General features: G+C 31.5%; 1 protein-coding gene across 1 annotated transcript; it reads left to right on the top strand.

Annotated features, from left to right (window-relative positions):
- The first annotated feature begins 864 nt into the window (after positions 1–864).
- On the top strand, positions 865–25,656 carry LOC127739277 (U3 small nucleolar RNA-associated protein 25 homolog). Its single transcript, XM_052250932.1, has 21 exons — positions 865–1,006; positions 4,653–4,686; positions 5,191–5,263; positions 8,141–8,440; positions 9,006–9,094; positions 10,317–10,403; positions 11,602–11,662; positions 12,188–12,240; positions 12,935–13,020; positions 13,531–13,590; positions 14,600–14,714; positions 15,148–15,226; positions 15,947–16,103; positions 17,350–17,446; positions 17,786–17,871; positions 20,001–20,083; positions 21,676–21,752; positions 22,878–22,949; positions 23,169–23,293; positions 24,056–24,154; positions 25,408–25,656. Exons 1-21 carry the CDS (start codon positions 882–884, stop codon positions 25,637–25,639), a joined length of 2,190 nt encoding a protein of 729 aa, XP_052106892.1. The 5' UTR covers positions 865–881; the 3' UTR covers positions 25,640–25,656.
- The last annotated feature ends 1,091 nt before the right edge of the window (positions 25,657–26,747 follow it).

Raw genomic sequence — 26,747 nt, 5'->3', positions numbered from 1 at the left:
GATCTTATCAGTCGTGACAGTACATGCTCCATTGAACAGTTCATTAAGTATTCATCAATTGTGATATTGAACTAAACTGTAGTAGTCATGATTTTTAACAACACCAAAACAATCAATACTTATTCGCTGAATAATATTATTATTATTCATATTATCTAGTACATATCGAAGAATTAAGCAACATAACTATAGAAGGTTTAAGTTTAATAAATCTATCATACATTGCAGTCTCTAATGTAACAATAACGCAATGTAACCGTAGACCCAAATATTATTGTTACATTCGTAATTAATCGGTTCCTTACCCAACTCTGCATTCCGGCAATTAGTCTCCAATGTAACAATAATTTTTATATTATTGTTACATTTCCATGTAACCGTAGCCAGTACCTTTAAAAAAAGGAAGACATTTGGCTTAATTATGTAGGATTACAATTTTTAAGGGGGGAAATCACTTACGAATTATTTTTATAATATAAAAAATTAGATAAATAGATGTTCAGCGAAACATTACGGTTTCTTTTCTGAAATCGTGAAAATTAAATAGACAGGAAACATTACAAAACACACTTTTAATGTATATATACTAATACTAATGTAAAGAAGATATTTCAAAATGTTTTTACATAAAAAAACGCTCATGTATTTCTATCCAAAATTCACAAGTGTATTAATCTAATTTTTATCTCTAAAAGTAATACGTTTACATATTTGAATTGACCAGGTAAATAAATAGCTTGTAATGCGAATTTATTATATTTCAAAATAAAATCCGTGCTTTATTCATATGCATTCTTTATCAAGATACAAATAATTTGATTTGTTTGCATCCAGCTAATCAGGAGGCGTCTTTCAACAATCGGTTCGGGTCAACGTACAAGATGGCTCCGAAAAAGCATGGTTTCGGAAAAAGAAAACGAAAATCACAACGAAGTGGAACAAATGGCGTGAAAAAAGGCAAATACGCCAAAAGCATCAACCCGCTTTCAACAGAAAAACCCGAAAAGTATTGAATTGTTTCTTGCAATCGGGGAGAATAAATAAAAATGAATTTATTTTTATTATGAATCGGTATCGGGTCTGTTCGCTCCCATAACACGTTCGCCCCCTGGGTTCGTTAGCACTCAATTTTCATTCAGATACAGTTTGAATTAATAGATTTTTCAAGATCATAGATGTGTATCCTACCGTAGTCTAATATGAGGCAGGCGTTATCTGTGAAAGGGGACGAAGTCTGTATGAATTATTTTTTTTTAATTCAAACATATTTTAACTTCAAAATCTGTTCAAAAAAGAAACGGAAATACCCTTACGTTTCCGATTTCGGTTCTGTTGTTCGGAATTTTAGTTGTGACGTTATTTATGTTATGACGTCATATTCAATGTAAACAAAGAAACGCTATCAGGTATCATTTTTTCATATCAAGCCATTCAAGGATTTATTAAAAATGGAATTGGTATTGCGTTCCTTCCTATATTTTACTAGACTGATAAATATATGTTTTACTCAAAGACTCATGCAAACGAGACCAGAAAAAGGAAGTAGATTTCTGCGCAAATGCGGGAAAATAAAAAAGTCTGAAAATAAAAAAGTTAACGATTTTGAGTTCATTAGTAGAATGAAAATTTCGGGAAATTTTCCCGATTTTTTTTATTTTTTTTTTTATTGATTTTTCTACTGTAATAGGGGACTTCGTCCCCTTATAAACGGTCATATTGTTGGTTCGTTCGGATTTTGTTATTGTACTTATCACACGGGAAAACTCCACATTGACGTCACTACGCTAATACCAGCGTACAAAATTAGTGCAGAATACATTTTTCTACTCTTATAAATAAACAAACATTTCTAAAGATATGTTTTCATTGATATTCTAAAGTATTGTACAAAAATGCCAATTTTCTAATGGCCGTTTCAAACATGACTTCCGAATGCCTATAAACATTCCAGAACTTCAGAAATCCCCTCTTCCGGCCTCCATTACTTTGTTTACATTCCATTTAGCGTCATCAATCTTAATGGCAGACCAAACAGGCCAAGCAAATCGTATTTTTAAGAATTTCAAAATGTTAAGCACCTTACGTCTTACGCGATTTTCCCGCGAAAAAAACCCCATACAAATTGAAAGAAAAACCTTGGGGAAACAAACGATAATCATGCCATATTTTTGTTCAGGAATATAGAGTAGGTTAATAAAAAACAATATACATATATTTTTCATTAAAAAAAAAAATGGTTCAATATAAAGAGATCGATATTCTGACCATAAGTAAATATTCATATAAAATTCCATTGATATCAAATTTTATGGCTAATAATGAGGTTTCCTATTGAATAAACCCCAAATTTATTGCAAACTATTTCAAAGCAATATCATACAAACACATAATATAATTGCCTTGTACTAAAAAATCACCTAATTGACAGTAGAGCAATTTGATTGGATATAACGATTCAATGTGTCACGTGGTTTTGAAGCCATTAGAATTTGAATGTAAACAAACCAGGTCAGCTGCTGCAGTATTGAACAACATCGTACATTCAGTGACCGAGAAACAATTATGAGTAACCAAGCTTAACAATACACAGTAATAAAAAAACAAAGCTAAGTCTACAGAAAAATAAAATAAAACATGGCCTTAAGTGCACGACTTACCACCATTGCGGGATATATATATAATATATATATAATTGATATTTACAGAGCTAATTAATTTGGTATTATTGTTACGAGTTTTAAAATCTGAATGGTTTTATAACTAGCTTTGGTGTACATGTTACATGTAGTAACTAAATATTTCAGTGCTCGTTTTTATTTGTGCATGATTTGAATGATTGTGTGAGCTGTTGATGTTGATGTCAATGCTTCAAGCTTCAATGTCATTGTGTCTTTTATGATGAGTTTCATATCTTCCTCCTTTTTTTTACAAGTCTTAGATGAGTGAACTTGGCCTTTAATCATCATGTCAATTTTTATTTTTCCTTTTCGTCAAAATAATTCTCAAAACTCCAAAAGAATACCGTTTATGTTTTAAGAATGTTACTTTATTTTAAAACAAAAAAATCTTATCTTTATTTTGAAGCAAAACCAGGATTAAAGAATTATTCAACAAATAACCTTAAAAAGGGTGCAAATGTGAAAGAGTACGAATGTGAATGGGAGTGAACATGATTTTGGGCGTTTCCTATTTATATCGATATTTATGTTTATATCAAGTTACATGACCGTCTGCGATCTTCAGAGGTCACCTCGATGGTTAATTAGATGGCATCTACACTGAAATACACAGTAATGCTGATACATATATATATGCATCTTAAATTGTTTATTTTAGACTTTTAAACTTTTTATTATTTGGATATATACGTTTTAGTATGTTATAAAATCAAATATGAGAATTTGAGTCAAATTCGATGAACATAAATTTGACAGCTAATGCCCCTTTAACATGCTTTCTGAAAAACATATTAAAAATGTATGGGTTAATATCAGTTTATATTGTCAAACTTATTATTGCTGGACAAATTATTGTTGGCTGCTTAATCTGCTCGCTTTTACATTTTTTCATGTAATATTCCTGGATCATTAAGACGTTTAAAAAATATCTGCTTTGAAATAATATTAAGCCGCAGGGATTGAACTTAAGACTTTGGCAATGGTAGCCCACAGCTTAAATTTTGTAGCCCACATATATAGTCCTATACAAGAAAGGCAGAAATTTAAGTAGCCCACACCAAATTTTGGGGCCATTGGCAAGTGGGCCCCTGCTAATTTCAAACCCTGCGTATTACAGATACATTCCTAATGTACATGTACCATTTTGTTGTTTCAACAGGTTTGGAACAACCCCCCCCCTAATGAGGGACTGTCCCTCAGACAAGGGGTTATTTTTGCTGTTGTAGAAAAGATATAAGAAAAACTTAGCCTTTTTAAGTTAAAAGGGGTAAAATTCATTATATTTGGAACAACAATTATAAAAGAGGGGTCCTCTTATTTAGTACTTAGAAGTGATTTTAAACAAAGAATGATTTTTATCAATTGAAATTTACACCTTTTAAAAGGGAAGGTCATTGCCTTTAGGGGTTATTTCTCATTTGAGGGGTTGTTCCCAACCTGCTCAATGCTAAACAGATGCTGATATGGAAATTTTATAGAAAATCCACAGCCTTTCCTCTTGTATTCTCATATTTGACATTTGAGTACTTAATAGATGAGGGATTACTGCATGCAGTTCTAGCAATGATTTCCCTAAAACAAACTTTTAAATTAAGATATTAGTTAAAACAAGAACAAATATCGACCTATTCAAGCACACCTTCTAGGGTGTGGTCAACTTTAGTGACTCAGCACAAGGATTTTTGGATTGTAAAGGTTACATGTATTTAGGACTTTTTTTAATAATAAATGCTAGCACAACATGGACAAACAAGTGAGTAATCAATGTTTAAAATGATGGATTTGATGTAAAAATCTTGGCTTGATTTGCCACAAAAATCCTCATTTTGTATTGAATGCAATGAACGAAGTTTCCCTTTTGTATATTAACAAAATGGCCAGTCTCTGGTATTGAATATTTTTGCAAATTGAAAATTTCCTAACAAACAGGCCATCAGAAGGGGTCATTAACTTTAATTTCTATTTTGTTTTCAGATCGGTTATAGAGACAGAAGACTATCCCAGTCAGGTTTGTTTCTTCCTTTTTCTTCAATTTTATGAAAATGCTATGCAATAGTAAAAGCAATTATACATTCCTGTTACATGTATTTTAAAGCAAAAAGTACTTCCTATCTCATATATCATACATAACAGGTATTAAACAGTCATCCAAGTGTGATATAAATTTATTGTACAAAAAAAAATTATTTTGGATTTTAGAGGAAATATTACAACATGCATGTACATGTACTAAGTGCAAAAGAATACAGAAAAGCCAACGACCTTTGGTTAGCAACTTTTCTGGACACCTGATTGGAAGAAGGTGGCTATCAATTTATCATATAATAAGTTTCTAAAAAAAATTGCTATAAATCAAAAGTTGGTTCTAGAATTTTCCTGCTAAAATAAAAAATAAAATGTTATAGCACTTATTTTATATCCTATTAGGGTGATTAAATCCCAAATGAGATTATAACATTCTGGCATTGATTTATATAACCTTTATATTAATGTTATTGTTACTTTCTTTCAGTCAGATGATAGTTCTTCAGAAGAGGAAGTTAACCCATACCAAGAATTAGTGTCATCTTTAAAACAGCATTCAGGTATTCATCAATCTGATTAGAATACAGATCCTGTTCTCATGCTTTGAAAACCATTTTCTATTCTGGAAATTTTTATTTCAGCCAATCAAATTGCTTCCTCAAAATTTTTATGGTGTGTATCATTAGGCCAAAAAAAGTAATACATGTGTTTTTCCGCTAACGTGCTGAAAAAAAATAGGGTAGGTAGGAAGGCAATATTATTTTATAGGGAATCAGTCTGACTTAAACAGTGCTTGTTCCAAAATGGCATAAAAAGTGTTAGGGTAGGCACTAAAAATTAGGGTAGGTAGGGTTAGCGGAAACACATGTATTATTTTTTTTGGCCTTATGATGAAATTGGAGGATCCCGAAAGGTCTTTAAGAACAGAAAGTAGAATGGAACTTTGTTACATCCTTGTAAGCAAAACGAGGAAACAGGATCTGTATTTCAATTGAATTGGGTATTCATGTACTTAATTTATGAAACAAAGGTACCACAAGGGTTGACTGGTATATACATTTCTCCTGGCAGTAAAACATGTAGGTCAATAGGTAGCCTGTTGCAAGGCAAAATTTCTACCCCTATCAAACATACTCTTATTCTCTAGTAGCAGTCAAAATTTCAAGCCCTTAATCCTAGTTGTCACACCTTTCATAACCTTCCTATTGTATTGATTGTTTTCTCTTCCTGTATATACATGAAATATTTGCCACTGGAAGTTAAGCAAACAACAATCATTACAACAAAGGTAACCTCAAACCTAAAAAGTTATCTCCAACTTTACATGGAATATTTAAAAAAAAAACTGCAAAGTACTACTGTGGATTTTATTTATTTTCGTTTCCAAGTTTTGTGGATTGTGGAAAACTTGCATTTTCGTGGATTTTTGATTTCTTTGTTTTGCCAAAGTTTGGATACAGGCCTGTAGAAAATTTGTAATTCGTTGAAATTTTAAAATTGTGGTTGGTCTGTACACATGAAATCCATAAAAAAATTGGTATCCCACAAATAATAATATTAAATCTACATTAATGTGGAAAATTATGAACCATCCCTTATTATACTTGTTGCATGGGGTATAATGTTTTTGACCCATCCCTCTGTCTGTCAGTCCTGTTCTTGTCATCACAACTCCTCTGAAATCACACAACATAATTTCATGAAACTTTGTAGATAATAAGGACATACTATGTAGATATGCATATCGACAGAAAATTATGGTTCATTTCTTATACGACCGCAAAAAAAATTTGTGGTCGTATATTGGTATGACGTTGGCATTGTCGTCGTCTTCGTCGTCCGAAGACACATTGGTTTTGGCACTCTAACTTTAGTTTAAGTGAATGGATCTCTATGAAATTTAACCATAAGGTTCAATATCACAAAAGGAAGGTTGGGATTGATTTTGAGGGTTATGGTACTAACAGTTAAGGAATTAGGGGCCAAAAAGGGGCCAAAAATAAGCATTTTTGTAACTTCCAGACATAACTTGTGTGTTAGTGTATGGATCTCTCTGAAATTGTACCACAAGGTTCCATATCACAAAAGGAATGCTTGGATTGATTTTGGGGGTAATTGCCTCAAAATTTTAGGAATTAGGGGCTAAAAAAGGGGAAAAAAACGAGCATTTTTCTAGTTTCATGACAATAACTTGTGTGTAAGTCTATGGATCTTTCTGAAATTGTACTACAAGGTTCCATATCACAAAGGGAAAGCTGGAATTGAGTTTGGGGGTAATTGCCCTAAATGTTTAAGAATAAGGGACCAAAAAGGGGCCAAAAATAAGCATTTTTCTAGTTTCCAGACAATAATTTGTGTTCAAGTGTATGGATCTCTCTGAAATTGTACTGCAAGGTTCCATATCACAAAGGGAAAGCTGGAATTGAGTTTGGGGGTAATTGATCTAAACGTTTAGGAATAAGGGGCCAAAAATAAGCATTTTTCTAGTTTCCAGACAATAACTTTTGTGTAAGTCGATGGATCTTTCTGAAACTGTACTGCAAGGTTCCATATCACAAAAGGAAAGCTGGGTTTGAGTTTGGGGGTAATTGACCTAAATGTTTAGGAATTTGGGGTCAAAAAGGGGCCAAAAAACAAGCATTTTTCTAGTTTCCGGACAATAACTTGTGTTCAAGTGTATGGATCTCTCTGAAATTGTACTGCAAGGTACTATACCACAAAGGGAAGGCTGGGATTGAGTTTGGGGGTGATGAATCATAAGGGTGTTCAAAAAATTGTTGGGGGGGGATTTTTTTTCTTTAAAATTTTCCATTTTAAATTGGTTTTTTGTGATTTATATATAAAAGCAAATAATAATGATATGGTTTGAAAAGGTAAAATAAAAATTTTTAAGTTCTTAGACCACATTCATTCTGTGTCAGAAACCTATGCTGTGTCAAATATTTAATCACAATCCAAATTCAGTGCTGTATCAAGCTTGAATGTTGTGTCCATACTTGCCCCAACTGTTCAGGGTTCGACCTCTGCGGTCGTATCAAGCTGCGCCCAGCGGAACATTTTATTTTTCTAGGAGTTGTGCCCTTCGAACTTAGAATTTTGGCCTTAATAAACTACTGGAACAGTATGTCATTGCATCTTCTCTAAAACCACACAACAGAATTTCATGAAACTTTATAGATATTAAGGACATAATATGTAGATGTGCATATTCACAAAAAAATTTTATCAATTGACTTATGTAGAAATTATGAGTCTTTGTTTGCCCAGTGACAATGGAGGGCCGTGTGGTATGTGAGCGTGCTCACAAATGTTCTTTAATATTTTCTAAGGGTGACATATGGTTTTCTGCTTGCAAGAGTTATCTCCGTTTTTACATAGGAATGTTTCACCATTGATTGATTTTTGTTAGCATTTGTATATTGTATATCTTATTACAGATAGTGATAAAAGTGAGAATGAAAGTGATAGTGATGACTTGGAAGACAGCAATGATGATGTAGATAATAATAGTGAAGATGAGGATAGCATTGAAGGCAGCAATGACAATATTGATGAAGAGGATGGTAAGAAGAACAGAAAGACACCAAACAAATTAGATGATTCTGAACATGCCGTGTCGGAGAATGAATCAGACAACTCTGAGACATCTGACAAGTTAGAGTTAGATGATAGCGAGGAAGAAATAGATGAATCAGAGACAGAACAAGATGATGACGATTTAGATGCAAAAAATTTAGGTTTGTAAATCAGCTTTATTGAATTAGGACATATAGTGACGATTTTGTCTGTTCATTCATTCATTTGTTTTAATGAAACTTGCACAGTATATTTTGCAAATAGACAATAAATCGTTTCTTCCAAAATATAAAAGTATATTGTTGAATGTAAATTATGAGTAATTTTAGTGGATTTTATGACAGTAAAGTTGCAGTAGTATTCAGTACAAGTTAATTTGAAATATTTATAAATTTTGATCTCTGAAAAAGTAATGGACCATATAATATTGAGTTTTACAATCGTAAAGTGTATTTAGCAAACTTGTTTGTTAAAAGATTGCGTTATAGAAAAAAAAATTGGGGGGGTGCAAAGGTAAGTGAGACAGCAACCCAAATACAGAATAGGAAAACAGATACGTGGAACAATGTATTTCCTTCATTTTTAAGTTTTACAACAAAAACTAGCTTAGATAAAACTTTTTTGGGGGGGAACTACAACTACATATTTCAGTGAAATGAATATTGACATTTGTGACATTCGTTTGTTTTTATTTGACTTTCATATTGATATTTAGATTATTTACAGATCCATTTCTGGAGCATTTTGAAAAGGAGATATCTGAAGAGGATGTGACCAAGTTGGGCCAATCACAGTGGACAAAATCAGAAATGAAAGTAAGTTGGGCCAATCACATTGAACAATATCAGAAATGAAAGTGAGTTGGGCCAATCACATTGAACAATATCAGAAATGAAAGTAAGTTGGGCCAATCACAATGAACAATATCAGAAATGAAAATAAAATGGCTATAAATTGCTATCATATATATTAATATGTCTGATTATTTCCCTTTCTTTGCTTCTCGTAGTTTTTGGAAAACCCATTTTGAACCATGTTAAAAAACTTATAATGACAACATATTACAAAATTAGATATGTTTTTCTTTTTTATTGAAAGAAGAGGTGAAAAAAGAATGTGTTTAAATGCTTGGTATTCACATATGTATCTGTAAAAGCTAAACAAATAAAGAACAGATGGCTGTTCCATTAAAATGGACATTGGTTGTTGGTCATTTATGGTTGTAAATTCATTTGATGTTTGCAAAACTACTTAAAGAAAGTATGTTAGTTGTACTGGGAATTTGGAAGTCCTTTCATTCCCTTTCATTTTGATGAAATAGCTCTATTGTATAGAATATTTTCAACATGCTTTCTGTCTCAGATTGGCAAAATGTTTTATTTTGACTTGGTATGTCAGCAAAAACTGTTAAGGTTCATCATAACAAATGGACAAAAATGGCTGTATTTCCACCTCAAAAACTACTCTGAGTACAGACTAACCTGTGCAGTTGGAAAAGTTTTGATGCCTGGCATCCACTAGATATATAAAAGTTAAATAAATTTTGAGTTTCAGAAAGATAAAATCTTTTTTGGATTTTGATGGGCATTTTTTTTCATTCCTGTGGAATGTGTAAAAATAAACTAAGTTGGGATACAACTTTGAGATGCTCCCTCTCAGGTAAAAAGTATTGATTGTCCTTGATTGACATAGACGATAGACAGACAATAGATATCTACACAACTATAGGTGAGTTAAAGGGTTTAAATGAGTGGACAGTATCAAAGCAATTCAGGTGTTTGTTTATTTTTACACCTTCTGCAGAAAGGAAAAAAAATGCCCATCAAAATCCAAAAAAGATTATATCTTTCTGAAACACAAAATGCATCTACCTTTTATATATCTAGTGGATGCCAGGCCTTAAAACTTTTCCAACTGGACAGGTAAGTCTGTACTCAGAGTAGTTTTTGGGGTGTAAATACGGCCATTTTTGTCCATTTGTTATGATGAACCTTAAGTGATGAAAAAAACTTATTCCATTATGGTATTTGTTTACAGATTGCACACCTAGGTAAATATACAGTCAGAACCATTAAAGGACAACCACAGAAACCAGACAACTCTACTGACCTAAAGAAAATGCATGTAAGTTTTTATTAAGAACATATACTTATATTTCCTTAATTATAATTTTTTTCTACAGTTGCTATGGCTGAAAAAAAATGAGAATGTTTTGCTATTTTAATTGTTAGTTTGCTGAAATGACTTGGGTGACACCAAAGGTCCACACATTTGATTTCTGTCATTTGTTTAGGACTTTGAACTTTCAAGATAAAAATCAAGACAATTTTCTTTAAATAGTCAAATTTATTTGAGTACAATGTATCATGACATGAACAAACCTGTATTAATGGTTTTGCTGCATGAAATTTGGTACCTGTTTTTTGTTAAAAAAGAATAATTTGTGGTATCCATAGTTTTAAAACTGCAATGATTTTAATGATTTACTGGAAAACTGCAAATCCTCAGTAATTAATTGTGCAATTTCATTTTTAGAAACCAGAAGCTATCAAATGAACTATTAATTATGAATGACATCAAAATTACAAAACAATTCATCTTCTAACTAACAAATGCCAGAAAATCAACGTCTTAAGATATGAAAGATAATCCTTTTACTCATGTAATTTTACAAGAAATTGATGCATATTTTACAATTAAGCATCTTATATTGTACTCGTCAAGAAGATGGTGACACGAATGTGGTATGTGTCAGAAATTCTAAATTTCTGATGAACAAATATGAGTTGTCCCTGTAAATCTATGAATCTGAAAAAGATAATACCACTGTGTCATTCCAATTAGAAATTTCTCCCAATGGCTTTTAAGTTGTCTTAAAAATTTATGAATTCAGAATAGGTCTTATTCTATTAACTGTTGTTGTGGAATCATATGTGTTTTAAATTTTTCACTTCATTTTGTTATTAATCATCCATTTTGAAGTCACTGGATTATTTACAGGCAAAGCATGTCTTAACATTTTTATGCCCCATATACGATAGTATATCTTCAGGTTAAAGTTTTTGGTCAAGTTAGTTTTTGATGAAGTTGAAGTTCAATCAACTTGAAACTTAGTACCCATGTTCCATATGATATGATCTTTCTAATTTTAATGCCAAATTAGAGTTTTGACCTCAATTTCACGGTCCACTGAAAATAGAAAATGATAGTGTGAGTGGGGCATCCGTGTACTATGAACACATTCTTGTTTTAACTTTGTTTTTTTAGATTATATTAATTATAAAAATATAGATATGTTCTGATTTTCTTTTTTTTTTTTTAGGTAAAACAAAGTTTATGCAATGAGGTCAACACAACTAACATTAAACACTGTTCAGACAAAGGTACATAATGACATTTAAGCAAAGATTAGGAATCAGAATAAACTCGGGTAGGACAACATGGGTTTCTGAGGACCATTTCTTTTACTAAAAAATATGGTTTTGTTGTGTTTCACTTGGCAACTGCTGTCATTAGTAAACTTTTTATATTTTCATCTTCATATCTAAAACACTTGACCAACTTTAATCAAACTTGGCAGGTATGATGTATGGAAGGGTTCTTTACAAACAATTCTCACCTGCTTTCAAATGTTAAACAGGTGGCATACATTACAGCATTTGTGGCACATAGTTTCTATTTAAACTTTATTGAAAATCACATTTTCATCTTTCTTGAAATCACTAAGTGCCCACTAAAAACTAAAATATTTATTATTTATTTAACAAATAACAAACATATGTTACTACAGATTAAGAAAATTTAAGGAATAAAGAGTAGACAACTCATGAAAGTATCTGTAATAACACATATATGATATTTTCTCTAATAATCCTATAGAGTTATACCCTTGACTGTTTAATTTTCAGGAGATTTAAGCCCACTACAGCTAATGGTATTTAAAATTCTTAACCAATATCAGGTAAGAAATCTAAAAATATAAGAAGAGGTAAAAAAAGTACTATTCAAATTTGGAGAGAACAGACATTACCATGACAAAAAGAAAGAAAAAGATGACAAAAAGATCAATGTTTTGCAAAGCGTTACACAGAAAATTAAAGGTCAATGACCACAAAACCCTATTAAAAACTGACTGAACTCAAGAATTAATTCATGCTCAACTACTGCCATCCTAGGTGGTTCCCAGGTAACTTAAAAAGTTGTTAAAAAGGATCTTAGCCTTCATGGATTAAGTTTTTGATAAGATATTTTATACTGTGACAAGTTACTGTAAATTCAGAAATTATTGCGAGGTTTTTATTAATGCGAATAATGCGACTTGGTGATCATCGCAATAATAAGAACTCTGCATTCTGATATCTGATACAAAAATCTGTATGCAGATTTTTCCTGAAATTGCAATAATAAATCTCACATTTTTGTCCATTCTTTAAAAATCGCAATAATAAATGCACGCAATAATTTCTGAATTTACAGTATTTGTTGAATTCCAACATTTAAATGATACAATTTACTGTGAACATAGTTAAAAGTATAGACATTATGTATGTAAGTTGAAACATTTTAACGATTCTTCCATGTGAATTATGATTCAAAATAGATAAAAAACTATTGAAAGAGGAATGAAAAATTAAATATGTAATCATCTTTTTTAGGACTTGTATTACCCATGTAGAACACAGGAAACAGGAGAGCATCTCAGACTGGTTTATTGTTTACATGCATTGAATCATGTACTGAAGTAAGTATCTTTAATTAAGTACCAAGTTAAACAACAAATCAATAAATACAAAGATATGTGGGGTATATAAATCAAGGAGACACCAATTAAATGACACAAATGATCAAAAGGGCATCTTAAGGTCAATATAACAGTTCAACAAAAGACAGGTGGATTTAAAATATGTTATACCCCAAGGGCTTACTGGGGTATGAAAATAATGCCAGTTGCAAGGCTAAATTTCTGTCCCTATCCAATATACCCTCATTTTAAGGTGGCATTCAAAAAATCTCGCCGATCATCATGGTCAACCCCCTTTGCAGGACCTACCTTTTTGATTAATTGTATGTTTTCGTCCTGAACATGCATGAAATAGTTGCCACTGGACACAAAGCAAGCATCAATTAATTAATACAATATGTTATTTAAGTTCCAAAGATAAAAAGTATATTTGATCTCACATCATCTTGCTTATGTTTGAAAAGAACTTTTTTTTTTGATATGTAGCTTTATATTTTTTTTTGTTTATAGAAACAGAAAGCGTGTCATTTCACACAATACCAAGATGAAAATTCCAGGCAATGAAGACAAGTAAGTAAGGATTTGTACTTATCAACTTTATTTTCTCTGTTGGACATTCCTGTATTTTACCATATAAATTTCAATTGATCAAATATGTGACAAGTAATTTATGCAGTAGGTTTTCACCTTAGAACCATTTTGTCATGTACCCTGATATTTTCAATTGATAATATTGAGTTCACAATAGTGCTATAAATTAAGAATCAAAATGCTACCAAAAAAAGTTGTCAAGTAGGTGGGGGTCAGTGGAGATATTGACCAGCAAAGTGATATAAATTAAGCCATAACCAAGGTCAAACCGTTGTCCTAGCTTGGACCAAGGTTAATCCTTATGTCAGGAAAAGGCTATCTAGACATGTTACTTTTATATTTATTTCATTGAACTAAGCTTGTCTGGGGCAGAGGATGTGTAAAAATTTTGCTTTTTTTTGGGCTTAAATAATGATATGATTGCATGAATTTTAAAATATAAGGTCTTTCAAATAATATTCATATAGAATACAAATTTTGATTTTTTTTTCCAAAACAAAAATTCAAAGGGCTTTTCAATTATTTGGTATCTTCTTATTATAACAACTGCTATTGTGTTGTCAAGGATACTTTACTACTACTTGTTTATTTTCAGTTAAATTTGTTTTATCTCAACTTTAATAAAGACATAAATGTCGATCTTAGATTGAACCAAGTAAGCCTTTTGCTCACCCTGTTCATTGTTTTAAGTTTGAAAAATTTGTTTAAATATAGAATACCCAAACACTCTGATTGGATAACAACATTGTGAACATTGGATATTCTGCCAATGAGATTAGATCATTTTCATGGTGGTGTAAGAACAAAGAAAGTACCCATAGTCTTTAGATCTGAAACCAGACATTTATTTAATGTAATGAAAGATTAGCTTTTATAGATGATTTTTTTTTTTAATATTTATTGCTTAAATCTTCAGTCAGCAAATTTTTAGTTTTTTTTTGTATGTGTTTTGTGAGTTACTAATTGCTTTGGTATATGCTTATTTCAGGGATTACAGAGATCAGGGACTAGCCCGACCTAAAGTGTTGATAGTAATACCATTCAGGGAAGCAGCCTTACGTATTGTTGATATTATGATTAGTCTACTGAAATCTGACGAAAAGGTTAGTTTCATTAAAGTTTCATTGAAGTGTTGATAGTATACCATTGACAACATAATAAAAAGTGTGCTGTGGGCTATTCCATTAAAATTGATGTGAGAGGGTACTAGAGGACTCCAAAAATCCAACACAACCAAAATATTTTCTTTCTTTTATTTTGCTCACATCAAATGGATAGAATACCATAAAAGGCCCACAGCCCATGTCCAGAAATAAAACTTTCCTTCCTACCATCCCACCTTTTTTAAATGGAATAGCCCTGAAATATAGCATGTCATTTTGACCCAATATGCATGAATTATTTTATATCAAATAATTTTTGTATGAGATTTATTTACTTAATTGAGAAGGAAACGAGCCTAACGATGTCTGAAACTTGGATGTTCTCTATAATGAATATTAAGAATGTTGTAAAACTTAGATTGTTTTGTTTTAGAGCATGGTGAGTAACAAAAAGAGATTTTACACAGAATATAAATTGGATAATACAGACCAGAGAAGAGGAGTTAAACCTGGTATGTTTAAAATATTAAATGGCGGGACAAGAAAAGCATTTTGTTAAAAAGTTAAACCTTAGAAATGTATACTGAATATGAAAGATGAAGCATTTAGATAAATATTTAATCAAATATAAAAGTAGGAAATATCAATTGAATAGTAATATGAAAAAAGAAACAAGGAATTTGTTAAAATAGACAAATTAAGTTATGCAGAATTTTATTATAATGTGTGTTTTCATTTACTTTATGAATTAAGTTAATTTGCAAAAAAGCTTTCTAAAGAACCTCTTAAATAGAATTCATTTCTATTAAGAGGGAAAATAACTGTAAGAATGTCTTGGTGTTTTCACTAAAGTACACTCTTATTATATGACCACATTTCCTTTACAGAAGAAAGTCCATTTAAATTAGTGACATTGAATTGGTTGTCCTATATTGAAAGAATGCACGTATCTATGAACATTTAAGATTCAGAGGAAGAAAAAAATCTTAAGGGGTTCATTTTTGACCTTACTTAAAATGCTACCAATGCCATAGTTCATCACGGTTCCTCTTGGTCAAGTTATTTTGACACCCTGCCTATTTTATTTATGTAATATTTATTTCATCCTGATAATGCAAGTAATATTTGCCACTGAACTTTGAGTAGACAACAATCATTTGAACTAGGCTGAGGGACTAGGACTGCTGTATTGATCTAGTTTATTTCATGTGGTTTTATAAATATTTTTCCAGAGGACTACGAGTCAATCTTTACAGGAAATACTGATGATCATTTTCGGATTGGATTGGGTGTGGCTAAAAAGACATTAAAATTATACACCAATTTCTATGCTTCTGATATAATATTAGCATCACCATTGGGTCTAAGGACTATTATTGGATCTGAAGGGTAAGGACCATTTATTGTGAAAATTTATCAGAAAAATTCCATTCCAAAAATTTCTTTTTTTGTATCAGTTAAGTTTATGAAAATCAACAGACTGATTCTGAAATGTTTACCCCTATATAATCATGTTAAGTTTATATAGTGCTTTGTAAACTTTTTTATGCCCCGCCGTAGCGGAGGGGGCATTAAGTTTTACCCTTGTCCGTCTGTACGTACGTACGTACGTCCCAAAATTGGTTTCCGTTCTCTAACTTTAGTTTGCCTCAACCAAATGTTATGAAACTTATACACAATGCTTATTACCACAAAACACAGATCAAGTTTGAATTTTGGTGGTGTCACTTTTTCCATTCTAGAGTGATGCCCCTTTAGAAATGGAAAAATTGTAAAATTTTAATTTTCTTCTAAATATCAAGTAATTTTTAAAATTGGAGTTATCTTCCTTTGTCCATGATTATAGTTGAATCAACTACAATCAATGCTTTATACAATGCAATGTTTAATTTTGACTTCCACTGATAAAACACACATCAGGTTGAATTTGGGTAGTGTCACTTTAATCATTATTGAGTTATGCCCCTTTATAAATCGAAAGATTGCAAAATTTTTAGTTTCCATTCTGTAACTTAAGTTTGCCCCAACCAAACATTATGAAACCTATACACAATATTCATAACCACAAAACTAAGATCAAGTACAAATTTTTTGTTTCTGTTTTCTAACTTTAGTTTGCCTCAACCAAATGTTATGAAACTTATACACAATGCTTATTACTACATAATACAGATTAAGTACGAAATTTGGTTGCAACACTTATACCATTCTTGAGTTATGTCCCTTTATAAACATAAAAATTGCTGAATTTTTCGTTTCCGTTCTCTTACTTTATTGTCTTTTATCTTTATTTTGTTTTTGCCGATTTTTTTCAGGCTTTCTCAGACTTATGATTTTGATTATCACTCTGGTATCTCCCACCTCTTTATTTTGTCTCTTCTATCGGATATATTTTATACATAAACTTTTAAATTTTGTTTTTATTTGAATAAATATTGTCATAAATACTGCCATGGAAACATTTTCTCCCAATTGTTTTCTTCTATTAATTACTTCTAAATGACTCTGCACAATTTCTTTATGGGAACAAAACTGCACTTCAGTTTAAGTAGAAAATATATACGACTACTATATTATACAATATATTAGTGCACAAGTTAAAATAAACCATGATTATGACTTATTTTCTTTTCAGAGACAAGGAGAGAGACTATGATTTTCTGAGTTCAATAGAGATGTTGATATTTGACCAAGCAGACATTTTAATGATGCAGAACTGGGATCATATTATTGTAAGATTTGATTAATTGTCTGTTTTGATAAATTCTAGATGCATTAAAAAACAAAACTCTGCTGTAGGGGAAAATATTTTGACCAGGCAAATCTTTAATTGGTGTGGTATACACTGTAAATTCAGAAGTGTTTGCGATATTTCTGATATTGCAAAAATTGCAAAGAGATTGGATTCACAGAGAAAAAAAATGCATTTTATATTTTGCTAGCATTATTTTGTATGCAGCATTTCCTGAAAGAGCAATAACTAATATCACTCTTTTAGTCAAATTTTTTAACAATCACAATAATAAATGACTGCAAAAATTTTAACTTTACAGTAATTTGTTATTTTTCAGCATTTGATGAAACATTTTCACTTACAACCAAAAGAATCTCATGGAACAGATTTCTCAAGAGTTAGGATGTGGACATTAAATGGTTGGTAAGTTTCAAAACGTATACCGTTAAATTCGTTAAATAAGCCGCAGGTTTTTTTCTCTGTCATTGTCCCTGCGTGTTATACTCAGGTGCGCTTTATGTATGTATTTTTTTCAGTTTCAGGGCAAGCGTGAAAAAAAATATATATCTGTATTTTTTTTTATGGAGACCGTCAGATTGTCAAGTGCTTGCAGTGACTTGATAAATTGTTCATGTGGCATATTTTGTTATGAATAAAAATATATATACTTTATCATTTGTTCTTTATTTCATTGTTGGCTTACGGAGTTGATAACCATGTGTTTATTACATAAACAAAGAAAGATAACCGTGTTTGAAAGAGGTACCATACAGGATATTAATTGTGTATTTACAATAAATATGTAATTGTTTGTTGTTGTAATGTGTTTTTAAATAAAATCTTCTTTAGAAATAATAAAGGAAGTGATTGTGTTTCTTTCCAATATTTCAAGTCTCTTTTAATGACGATGGTGATAACCATGTGCTGAAATGAACCCTTTAAAGTGTTTCATAAACAAAGAAAGATAAGCGTGTTTGAAAAGAGGTACCATACAGGATATACTATTGAGGAGTAACTGCTTGTTGTTTTATTGTTTCAAAATGAAATATCTTTATGAAATATTGTAGCCACATATTGGTGTAAGAAATAAAAAAAATGAATATTAATTTTCATAATTCAATATGATAAGACATTTATATATCGCCGTCTTATTTGAATTCCCCTTTCCGTGGCCCATCTCACTTTCAGTTAAAAATAGACAATGACTTGCAGAAACTGAATGGTTTTGTTGCAGTTTTCAACCAAGTTTAAATTGAAAAATGTTTGTTACTTATAAAACTTAAACTTTTATTTTATAAACAACAATAAAATTCTTTAGATTTAATTTAATAATTTTTTTCCTGACTTATGGGTGAACAGTTTTCACACGTGGGTACAGGTAATTAAGTAGGTCATAATCAAGGTAAACAATGGCAGTTTTATGGCTTGGGTAACTTTTAATGAATACCTTTTCAAGATTAATTAAAATCCTTGATTCCAATTCAAACAATAAATAAGCAATCAACACCGAACTAATTTTAATCAAAACAACAAGGTTCAATGGACACCCAAGCTGTCAACACATGGCCATTGTTGACAAAAAACAACTAATAAATCTGGCATGATTAAAACAATAAGAAAATTATAATAATTTTATTAACATTTATTTATTTTAATATGAAACAAATAAATATATACAAAATGTCTTTCAACTTTCTCAACAATCTGAAAATAAAAATGAAACATGTTACGGAGTGAGTTACAAGAAGGAGTGAACATTCATTACGCTAAGGTCAGTAGAATGCATGTACGTTTTCTTCAGGGTGCGCTTTATATGCAGGTGCGTTTTATGTAAGGAAAAAAACAATCCTCACCCCCAAAAACGGCCGTGCGCCTTATTTAGGGGTGCGCTTTTTAATCCGCAAAATACGGTAATCCTTTTGAGGGAAAATTTCTTCTGTTTCATGAAGGAAACAGCCACTTATTGAAGAACTCTTTTGAATACAAAATCATGTCAGCTATGTTGAAATGAAAGAACATTAAACACCAAATTTAAAACTGGAGGAATTTAAACAAGAGCTTTATAGAATTTATGCTAGGGAAGGTAAAGGAAAAGTAGCCAGTTTCCTTTTGTTATGCAGAAATAATTTAAAAGTAAATATTTACAGTGGGTTTCATTTTGTTCAATCTGTGTTACATTATTGACTTAAACATATGCCATGTGGAATGGTTACACGTTTTTGTAAGATAAATGGTTACCAATTTGAAGCATGTCCTATTATGGATACATTGTAAACAACAAGTAAGAGCTGTTGCATTAAAACATACATGGTACCCAGGAAAGCATTTTTAAAATAGAAGCAACATTTTGAATGTATCTTGCATATCCAATGTACAAAAAAGTAGTTGACACCCACCTATAGTTGCTATTATGAAGTGCCTTCTCTTGGTCCCATGTATGTTTTAAGAACAGCCTTGAATCTGCCCTAAATATAATTGGTGTAAATGATTATTGCCTCATAGGGCAGAAGGACAAGAAAGCATTTGATTGGTTGGTTGTTTGTCTTTTTCAGGAGTAAATATTACAGACAGAATATTGTACTGAGTTCAGTTAGTGATCCACAGCTTCTATCATTGTTTAACAAACATTGCTGCAGTATCCTTTGATTATCTTCACTCAACCATCATCAACTTAAAGATTATATTTCATTTTTACATGCTTTTTAATTGGGATGTTAGAATAGATTTTTATGCCCCCGCCGTGGAGGAGGGGGCATTAAGTTTTACTCTTGTCCGTCTGTACGTACATAAGTAAGTCCCAAAATTGGTTTCTGTTCTCTAACTTGAGTTTGCCTCAACCAAATGTTATAAAACTTATACACAATGCTAATTACCACAAAACACAGATTAAGTTTGAATTTTTATGGCATCACTTTAACCGTTCTAGAGTTATGCCCCTTTATAAATGGAAAAATTGCAAAATGTTTAATTTCCGTTCTCTAACTTAAGTTTGCCTTAACCAAATATTATGAAACTTATACACAATGCTTATTACCACGAAATACAGATCAAGTTTGAATTTTGGTAGCATCACTCTAACCATTCTAGAGTTATGCCCCAAATAAATGAAAAAATTACAAAATTTTTAGTTTCCAATCTCTAACTTAAGTTTGCCTCAACCAAATGTTATGAAACTTATACACCATGCTTATTACCACAAAACACAGATCAAGTTTGAATTTTGGTGGCGTCACTTAAACCGTTTTAGAGTTATGCCCCTTTATAAATGGAAAAATTGCAAAATTTTTAGTTTCCATTCTCTAACTTAAGTTTGCCTCAACCAAATGTTATGAAACTTATACACAATGCTTGTTACCACAAAACACAGATCAAGATTGAATTTTGGTAGCATCACCCTAACTGTTCTAGAGTTATGCCCCTTTATAAATGGAAAAAAATGCAAAAATATTTAGTTTTCGTTCTCTAACTTAAGTTGCCTCAACCAAATGTTATGAAACTTATATACAATGCTTTTTACCACAAAACACAGATCAAGTTGAATTTTGGTAGCGTCACTTTAATCATTATCGAGTTATGCCCCTTTATAAATCGAAAAATTGCAAAATGTTTAGTTTTAGTTCTGTAACTTAAGTTTGCCTCAACCAAACATTATGAAACCTATACACAATACTTAATACCTTAAAACTCAGATCAAGTACAAATTTGGGTAGCGTCACTTTTATCGTTCTTGAGTTATGTCCCTTTATAATGTTGTATGCAAGTGGGGGCATCATCTGTGTCCATGGGGACACATTCTCCATTTATTTTAAGTATGCATTGAATAAATGTCATACGATGCTTAGCAACCACCAATTAGTGAAATATATATATGAATCTATAATGATTTCAGAATTACAGAATTTTGTTAAAAATGGAAAAAAGACCCTTTTGTAATTGATGGGCAGACAGAAGGCACTTCGATTAAAATTTGATGGGTAATAGTTAGTTAAAAAGATAGCCTAGACAACTCTAGGAAATTTTCTGCATGGCAGGGTCAAGTAAACAGCATCTTCTGGTCCCCCATACATTTATTTCTGGATCAATCAAAAGCAATGTATCACATCCTCACCCTTGTAACGCAATATGCATCTTATCATTAGGTAGGTGTATCATTACAGCCAGTAACTCTGCTTTTTTTTTAATAAACAAATTGAGTTCACACATTTTAGTCTTTAACATGCCATTTAGATTACAATGGTAAAATAACTTTACACAGACCAGAAACAAAGGGATCCATATCACAAGTAGTGGTCCAGCTACCTCAGGTAAAATTACTTTATACAGACCAGAAACAAAGGGATCCATATCACAAGTAGGGGTCCAGCTACCTCAGGTAAAATAACTTTATACAGACCAGAAACAAAGGGATCTATATCATAAGTAGTGGTCCAGCTACTTCAGGTAAAATAACTTTATACAGACCAGAAACAAAGGGATCTATATTACAAGTAGTGGTCCAGCTACCTCAGGTAAAATTACTTCATACAGACCAGAAACAAAGGGGTCTATATTACAAGTAGTTCATCTTGTGATCATTAACCTGTCAACATTGAGTTTGAACCTACTTGTGGCAAGGTGCGTTCTACTCTGATCTTAATTAACTGAGATAAGTAATTTTCCTGTTGAAGGGATATGATTATCTCCAGGTACTTAGGCTTCCTCCATCAATAAAAACTGTTTGCCATGATATAGCCAAGTGTGCTGAAAGTGGCATTGAACACAAACAAGTGTGCTGAAAGTGGCATTGAACACTAACAAGTGTGTTGAAAGTGGCACTGAACACAAACAAGTGTGTTGAAAGTGGCACTGAACACAAACAAGTGTGCTGAAAGTGGCACTGAACACAAACAAGTGTGCTGAAAGTGGCACTGAACACAAACGTGTGCTGAAAGTGGCATTGAACACAAACAAGTGTGCTGAAAGTGGCATTGAACACAAGTGTGTTGAAAGTGGCATTGAACACAAGTGTGTTGAAAGTGGCATTGAACACAAACAAGTGTGCTGAAAGTGGCATTGAACACAAAAAATAAATCAATTAAGATGACATGAATTGTACTGGTTCAAGCCAAAATTAAAGTATTCTTTTTTTTGCCTTCTCACAACTAACATCCTGTAATTAAAAAAGCATGTTTTCAGAAAGCATAGAAAATTTAGCCAATAAAAAAGAAGTAGAGAAATTGAAGTTCTTTGTTGGATACCAATTTTCGTTTATTGCGTGTTCAAAAAATTGCAAATTTTATATAGGCTTTCATGCAGACTTTGGCAAAACCATGAAATATCCATGAAAATGTAAGTTTTCCTCAATCCATAAAAACTAGTGCCCATGAAAATAAATGGATCCACAGTATGTAATCTTTTGATAATTTAGTAAAATAAATCTTCTTTTTCAGGTTTATCACAAGTTGAGTTGCAGTAGCTACAGTCAGTTAGCAGATGACAGATTTAATTTCTTTATTCAAAAAGTGAGTAAAGAAGTTTTGCTTTAAATATTATTGAAAAAGACAATCAATATTTACAGTTGGGATAATCATTTTGTAAAAGCTATGAATTATTTCGATAAAGAGATATTTTCCAACACAGAAACTGGTTTTTTATTTATTTTATATTTTTGCCCAGTCCTTTTCAGTTCATAAGAAATTGTTATGTTTTACTTGCTGATATGACTGTTTTGTGGCTTTCAGATTTTACCAACACACAAAGACCCAGTGTTAGCACAGACATTAATATATGTTCCATCTTACTTTGACTTTGTTAGATTGAGGAATTACTTTGTCAGAGAAGATTTAAGCTTTGTTTATATTAGCGAGTAAGTATATAGTGTTGGGATTGGATTAGATATACGTTTGTCAATGAAGAGTAAAGTTTTGTATATATTAAAAATAAGTTTATTTTGTAAGCAAAACATAACATTGTTGTAAAATTGTAAAGGCATATCTAGTGATCACACCCTTTAATAAGAAGGTAAATTTTATAAGTCATGGTAAGTAGCAGCAAAAACTTCTAGGTTATATCATGGAGAATAGTTTGTAAATAAATTAAATTGATGAAAATACATAATTACTAGGTTTATTATTACTTATTGTTGGTTAAGGTCAGTAGAAATGAATAATGACATTTTCCCCTTTGGTTCCATAGATTCTAACACTGTATTGAGTGTGATACTATATTTCTCCATATTTCAAAAGCAACGGCATACAGAGACTTTCAATATTCAAAGTTAAACTGTTGCGAGTGGAGAAATATCCTATCGCACTAGCTTTGTTGGTGTAATCTGCTTCTCTAATAACTTTCAGACAATATGTAGGCAAACTAAATCTTTTATGTTCTATGGTCTTCTATGTGACGTCATCAGGCATGGTGTCTTGTTTTGGGTGACTTCTTAAAAGCAAATTGAGGTGAAAGCAAGAAAATTTGACATCATAATTGAATTTTTACCCGTTAACAGCTGAGTTCTAAAGCTGAAACTGATGAAATTTGTGTTTTTTTAGAAAAAATATAGTTTGCAAGTATTATGAATATGAATAAATATTAAATTTTCTAAATCTGTAATTGTTCTTGTATTTTACAGATATACTAAAGATAAAACTCTGTCAAGATCTAGGAACCAGTTTTTCCATGGAAATGCTCATTTTATGTTGTATACAGAAAGAGTTCATTTTTATAGAAGGTAAAGTCAAAATAGTTATATATCATTAATTATTTCTGATAATAATTTTCAAGTAATATTAGCATATCCATAGTATGAAAGCTTAACGTCTAGTAGCAAATATAAAAAGCCTATTCATAATTCAGGATGAGATATGATTATACCATACTTTGTACTACACCTATACGCTGAACCAGAATTTTAATTTGCTAAATCACAAGGTAAAGTCATATCTACCTACCTGGACCTATTATTCTTACTGGAGGACAATCAATTGTTGATCTTCCTCCTAAAATGGACATGCTTGGTGCATAAGCAGTAAATTTTGATAATAAATATAAAAATAAGAAGATGTGGTATAATTGCCAATGAGACAATTCTCCACCAGAGACCAAATGACATAGATTTTAACAACTATAGGTCACAGTATGTACGTATAGGTCAAAAGACTGGTTTACAATGATTAAAGCTATCATTGCAATATTAGGGGCCAAATGGTCCGAGTACACAGTTATCGTCCTTTGATTTTCGTTGTCCACACATATAGTCCCTAGTGTGGACAGTGTGTTACTTGCCAGTTTTTTTTATACCCCTTCCAATTTTATTTCTCCATGTTTTATGCCTCAAATAGCAAGTAGGGGGATGAAATTACACTGTAAAAAAATTTGGGTCATGAATTTTAAGGTAAAGTAGTGATTTGGTCCAGCTGAAAAAGGTTAAAAATTAGCACTTCGGAAGCTGTCAAAAGATTTCAAGACCCCCTTAACATAAAATTGTCCATATTTTGAGTTAGAGCCGATGAAGTTTTCTATAATTTTGATATAATTTGTCCCAAAAGTAGTACAACACACTGTAAAAATATTATTGAGAAAGTGCAGGTGGGATTTTTTTAATTTTCATTTATTGTCTAAAAGAAATGCACTAAGAAATAACTGTGTACTCGGACCAAATGATGGCTAGTTTAAATACAGTAAATCAAACCTTAATTCAAGGATACATTTTAGAGGTTAAGTCCGTTCTAACTGACTTACTACAATTTATTTTTTAGTGATTTTCTAACTTTGATGTATTGATATAAATAGATCAAATTTTGATTTACTCATGTTAGTAGTCAAAAGAAATTGTTCCCACTAATTAGTTGCTTTACTGTAATATAATATGTATAAATATATTGCTATTTTTTTTAGTAACCACATGTTAAAAGTAAATTGTAAAAATGTTATTGTCTTATCATTTTGTATTGACATTTAATTGATATCCTCTCTCTATTTCAGATTTAAGGTTCGAGGAATTAAACACATTATATTCTATGAGTTGCCATTGTTTCCACATTTCTACAGTGAACTATGTAATATGTTGATAGAGAACAGACAGGAGAATTCATCATGTGCTGTTATGTATTCACAATATGATGTACAAAAATTGACAGAAATTGTGGGATCTGATAGAGCGTCACACATGATTACATCATCTAAACACATTCATATGTTTGTAACAGGGGAATAAAAGCTGATAACATTTTAGTTTTTAATATTGATATTTTATTGTTGGGTAAATGTTTCTTTCACAATAGTGATGATATTGTAGATTTTTATCTAAATAATTAAGAATTCATGGGAGCAATTTATTAACAAAAAAAACTCAGTAAGTCATGAAATATTTCATGGATTATTGGTTCTCTAATCACAAAATTTAGAGAAGGCCTGCAATAGACCATCAATACTTTGCAGTGTATATTTATCAATAATTCTGGAGTCCCAGTAGATAATAATTGTCTCCCTTTTCATTTATATGCAGTATGTCTTCAGTATATATTCGCCGCGATATAGCCTTTATGTGCTGATGCGGCGTAAAGCAATCACCAATCAATCAATCTTCAGTATATAACACAGCATTGTCATCTCTGGAAACTTGAATAATTATCAACGAGCATGATCTACCTTGTAACAATTATTCTGTAGTCCAGTTTTTTTTAGCTCACCTGGCCCAAAGGGCCAAGTGAGCTTTTCTCATCACTTGGCGTCCGTCGTCCGTCGTCGTTAACTTTTACAAAAATCTTCTCCTCTGAAACTACTTGGCCAAATTAAACCAAACTTGGCCACAATCATCATTGGGGTATCTAGTTTAAAAAATGTGTCCCGTGACCCGGCCAACCAACCAAGATTGCCACCATAATAAATGCACGCAATAATTCTGAATTTACAGTAATTCTTGTCACAATAACTCTAATTGGTCTCAATCATTTTGGTTTGATTGTTGGTTGCTTAATGTCAAGTGGCAAATATCTCATGCATGTTCAAGACGATAATTTTGGAATCCTGAAGTGTTTTATCACAATTCCTAGTTTACTAATAAGAAGTAATTCCAAGGGTATTGTATCTAGAAGAATTATCACAGAGCATTATCTCCAAAATCACAATAATGGGGAAATGCTGTCATAGGCATACTGATCAATAATTCATGAATCATGGTATTTTACAATTAATTGTCTTTCATCATCATCTCAAGTAGTCTTGAGAGAACCACAGTGCATTATTTCCCTTGAATCTATGAGGCTTGCAGTATACTTTAGATAATTATTTCAACATTTATGGTGAAGTCTCGTATTTAGCTC

Source organism: Mytilus californianus, unplaced genomic scaffold (genome assembly GCF_021869535.1).
Source record: "Mytilus californianus isolate M0D057914Y unplaced genomic scaffold, xbMytCali1.0.p SCAF_4, whole genome shotgun sequence".
Lineage (NCBI taxonomy): Eukaryota > Metazoa > Mollusca > Bivalvia > Mytilida > Mytilidae > Mytilus > Mytilus californianus.
Note: the sequence above shows the minus strand (reverse complement) of the source record. Positions and strands in the feature narration are given on the sequence as shown.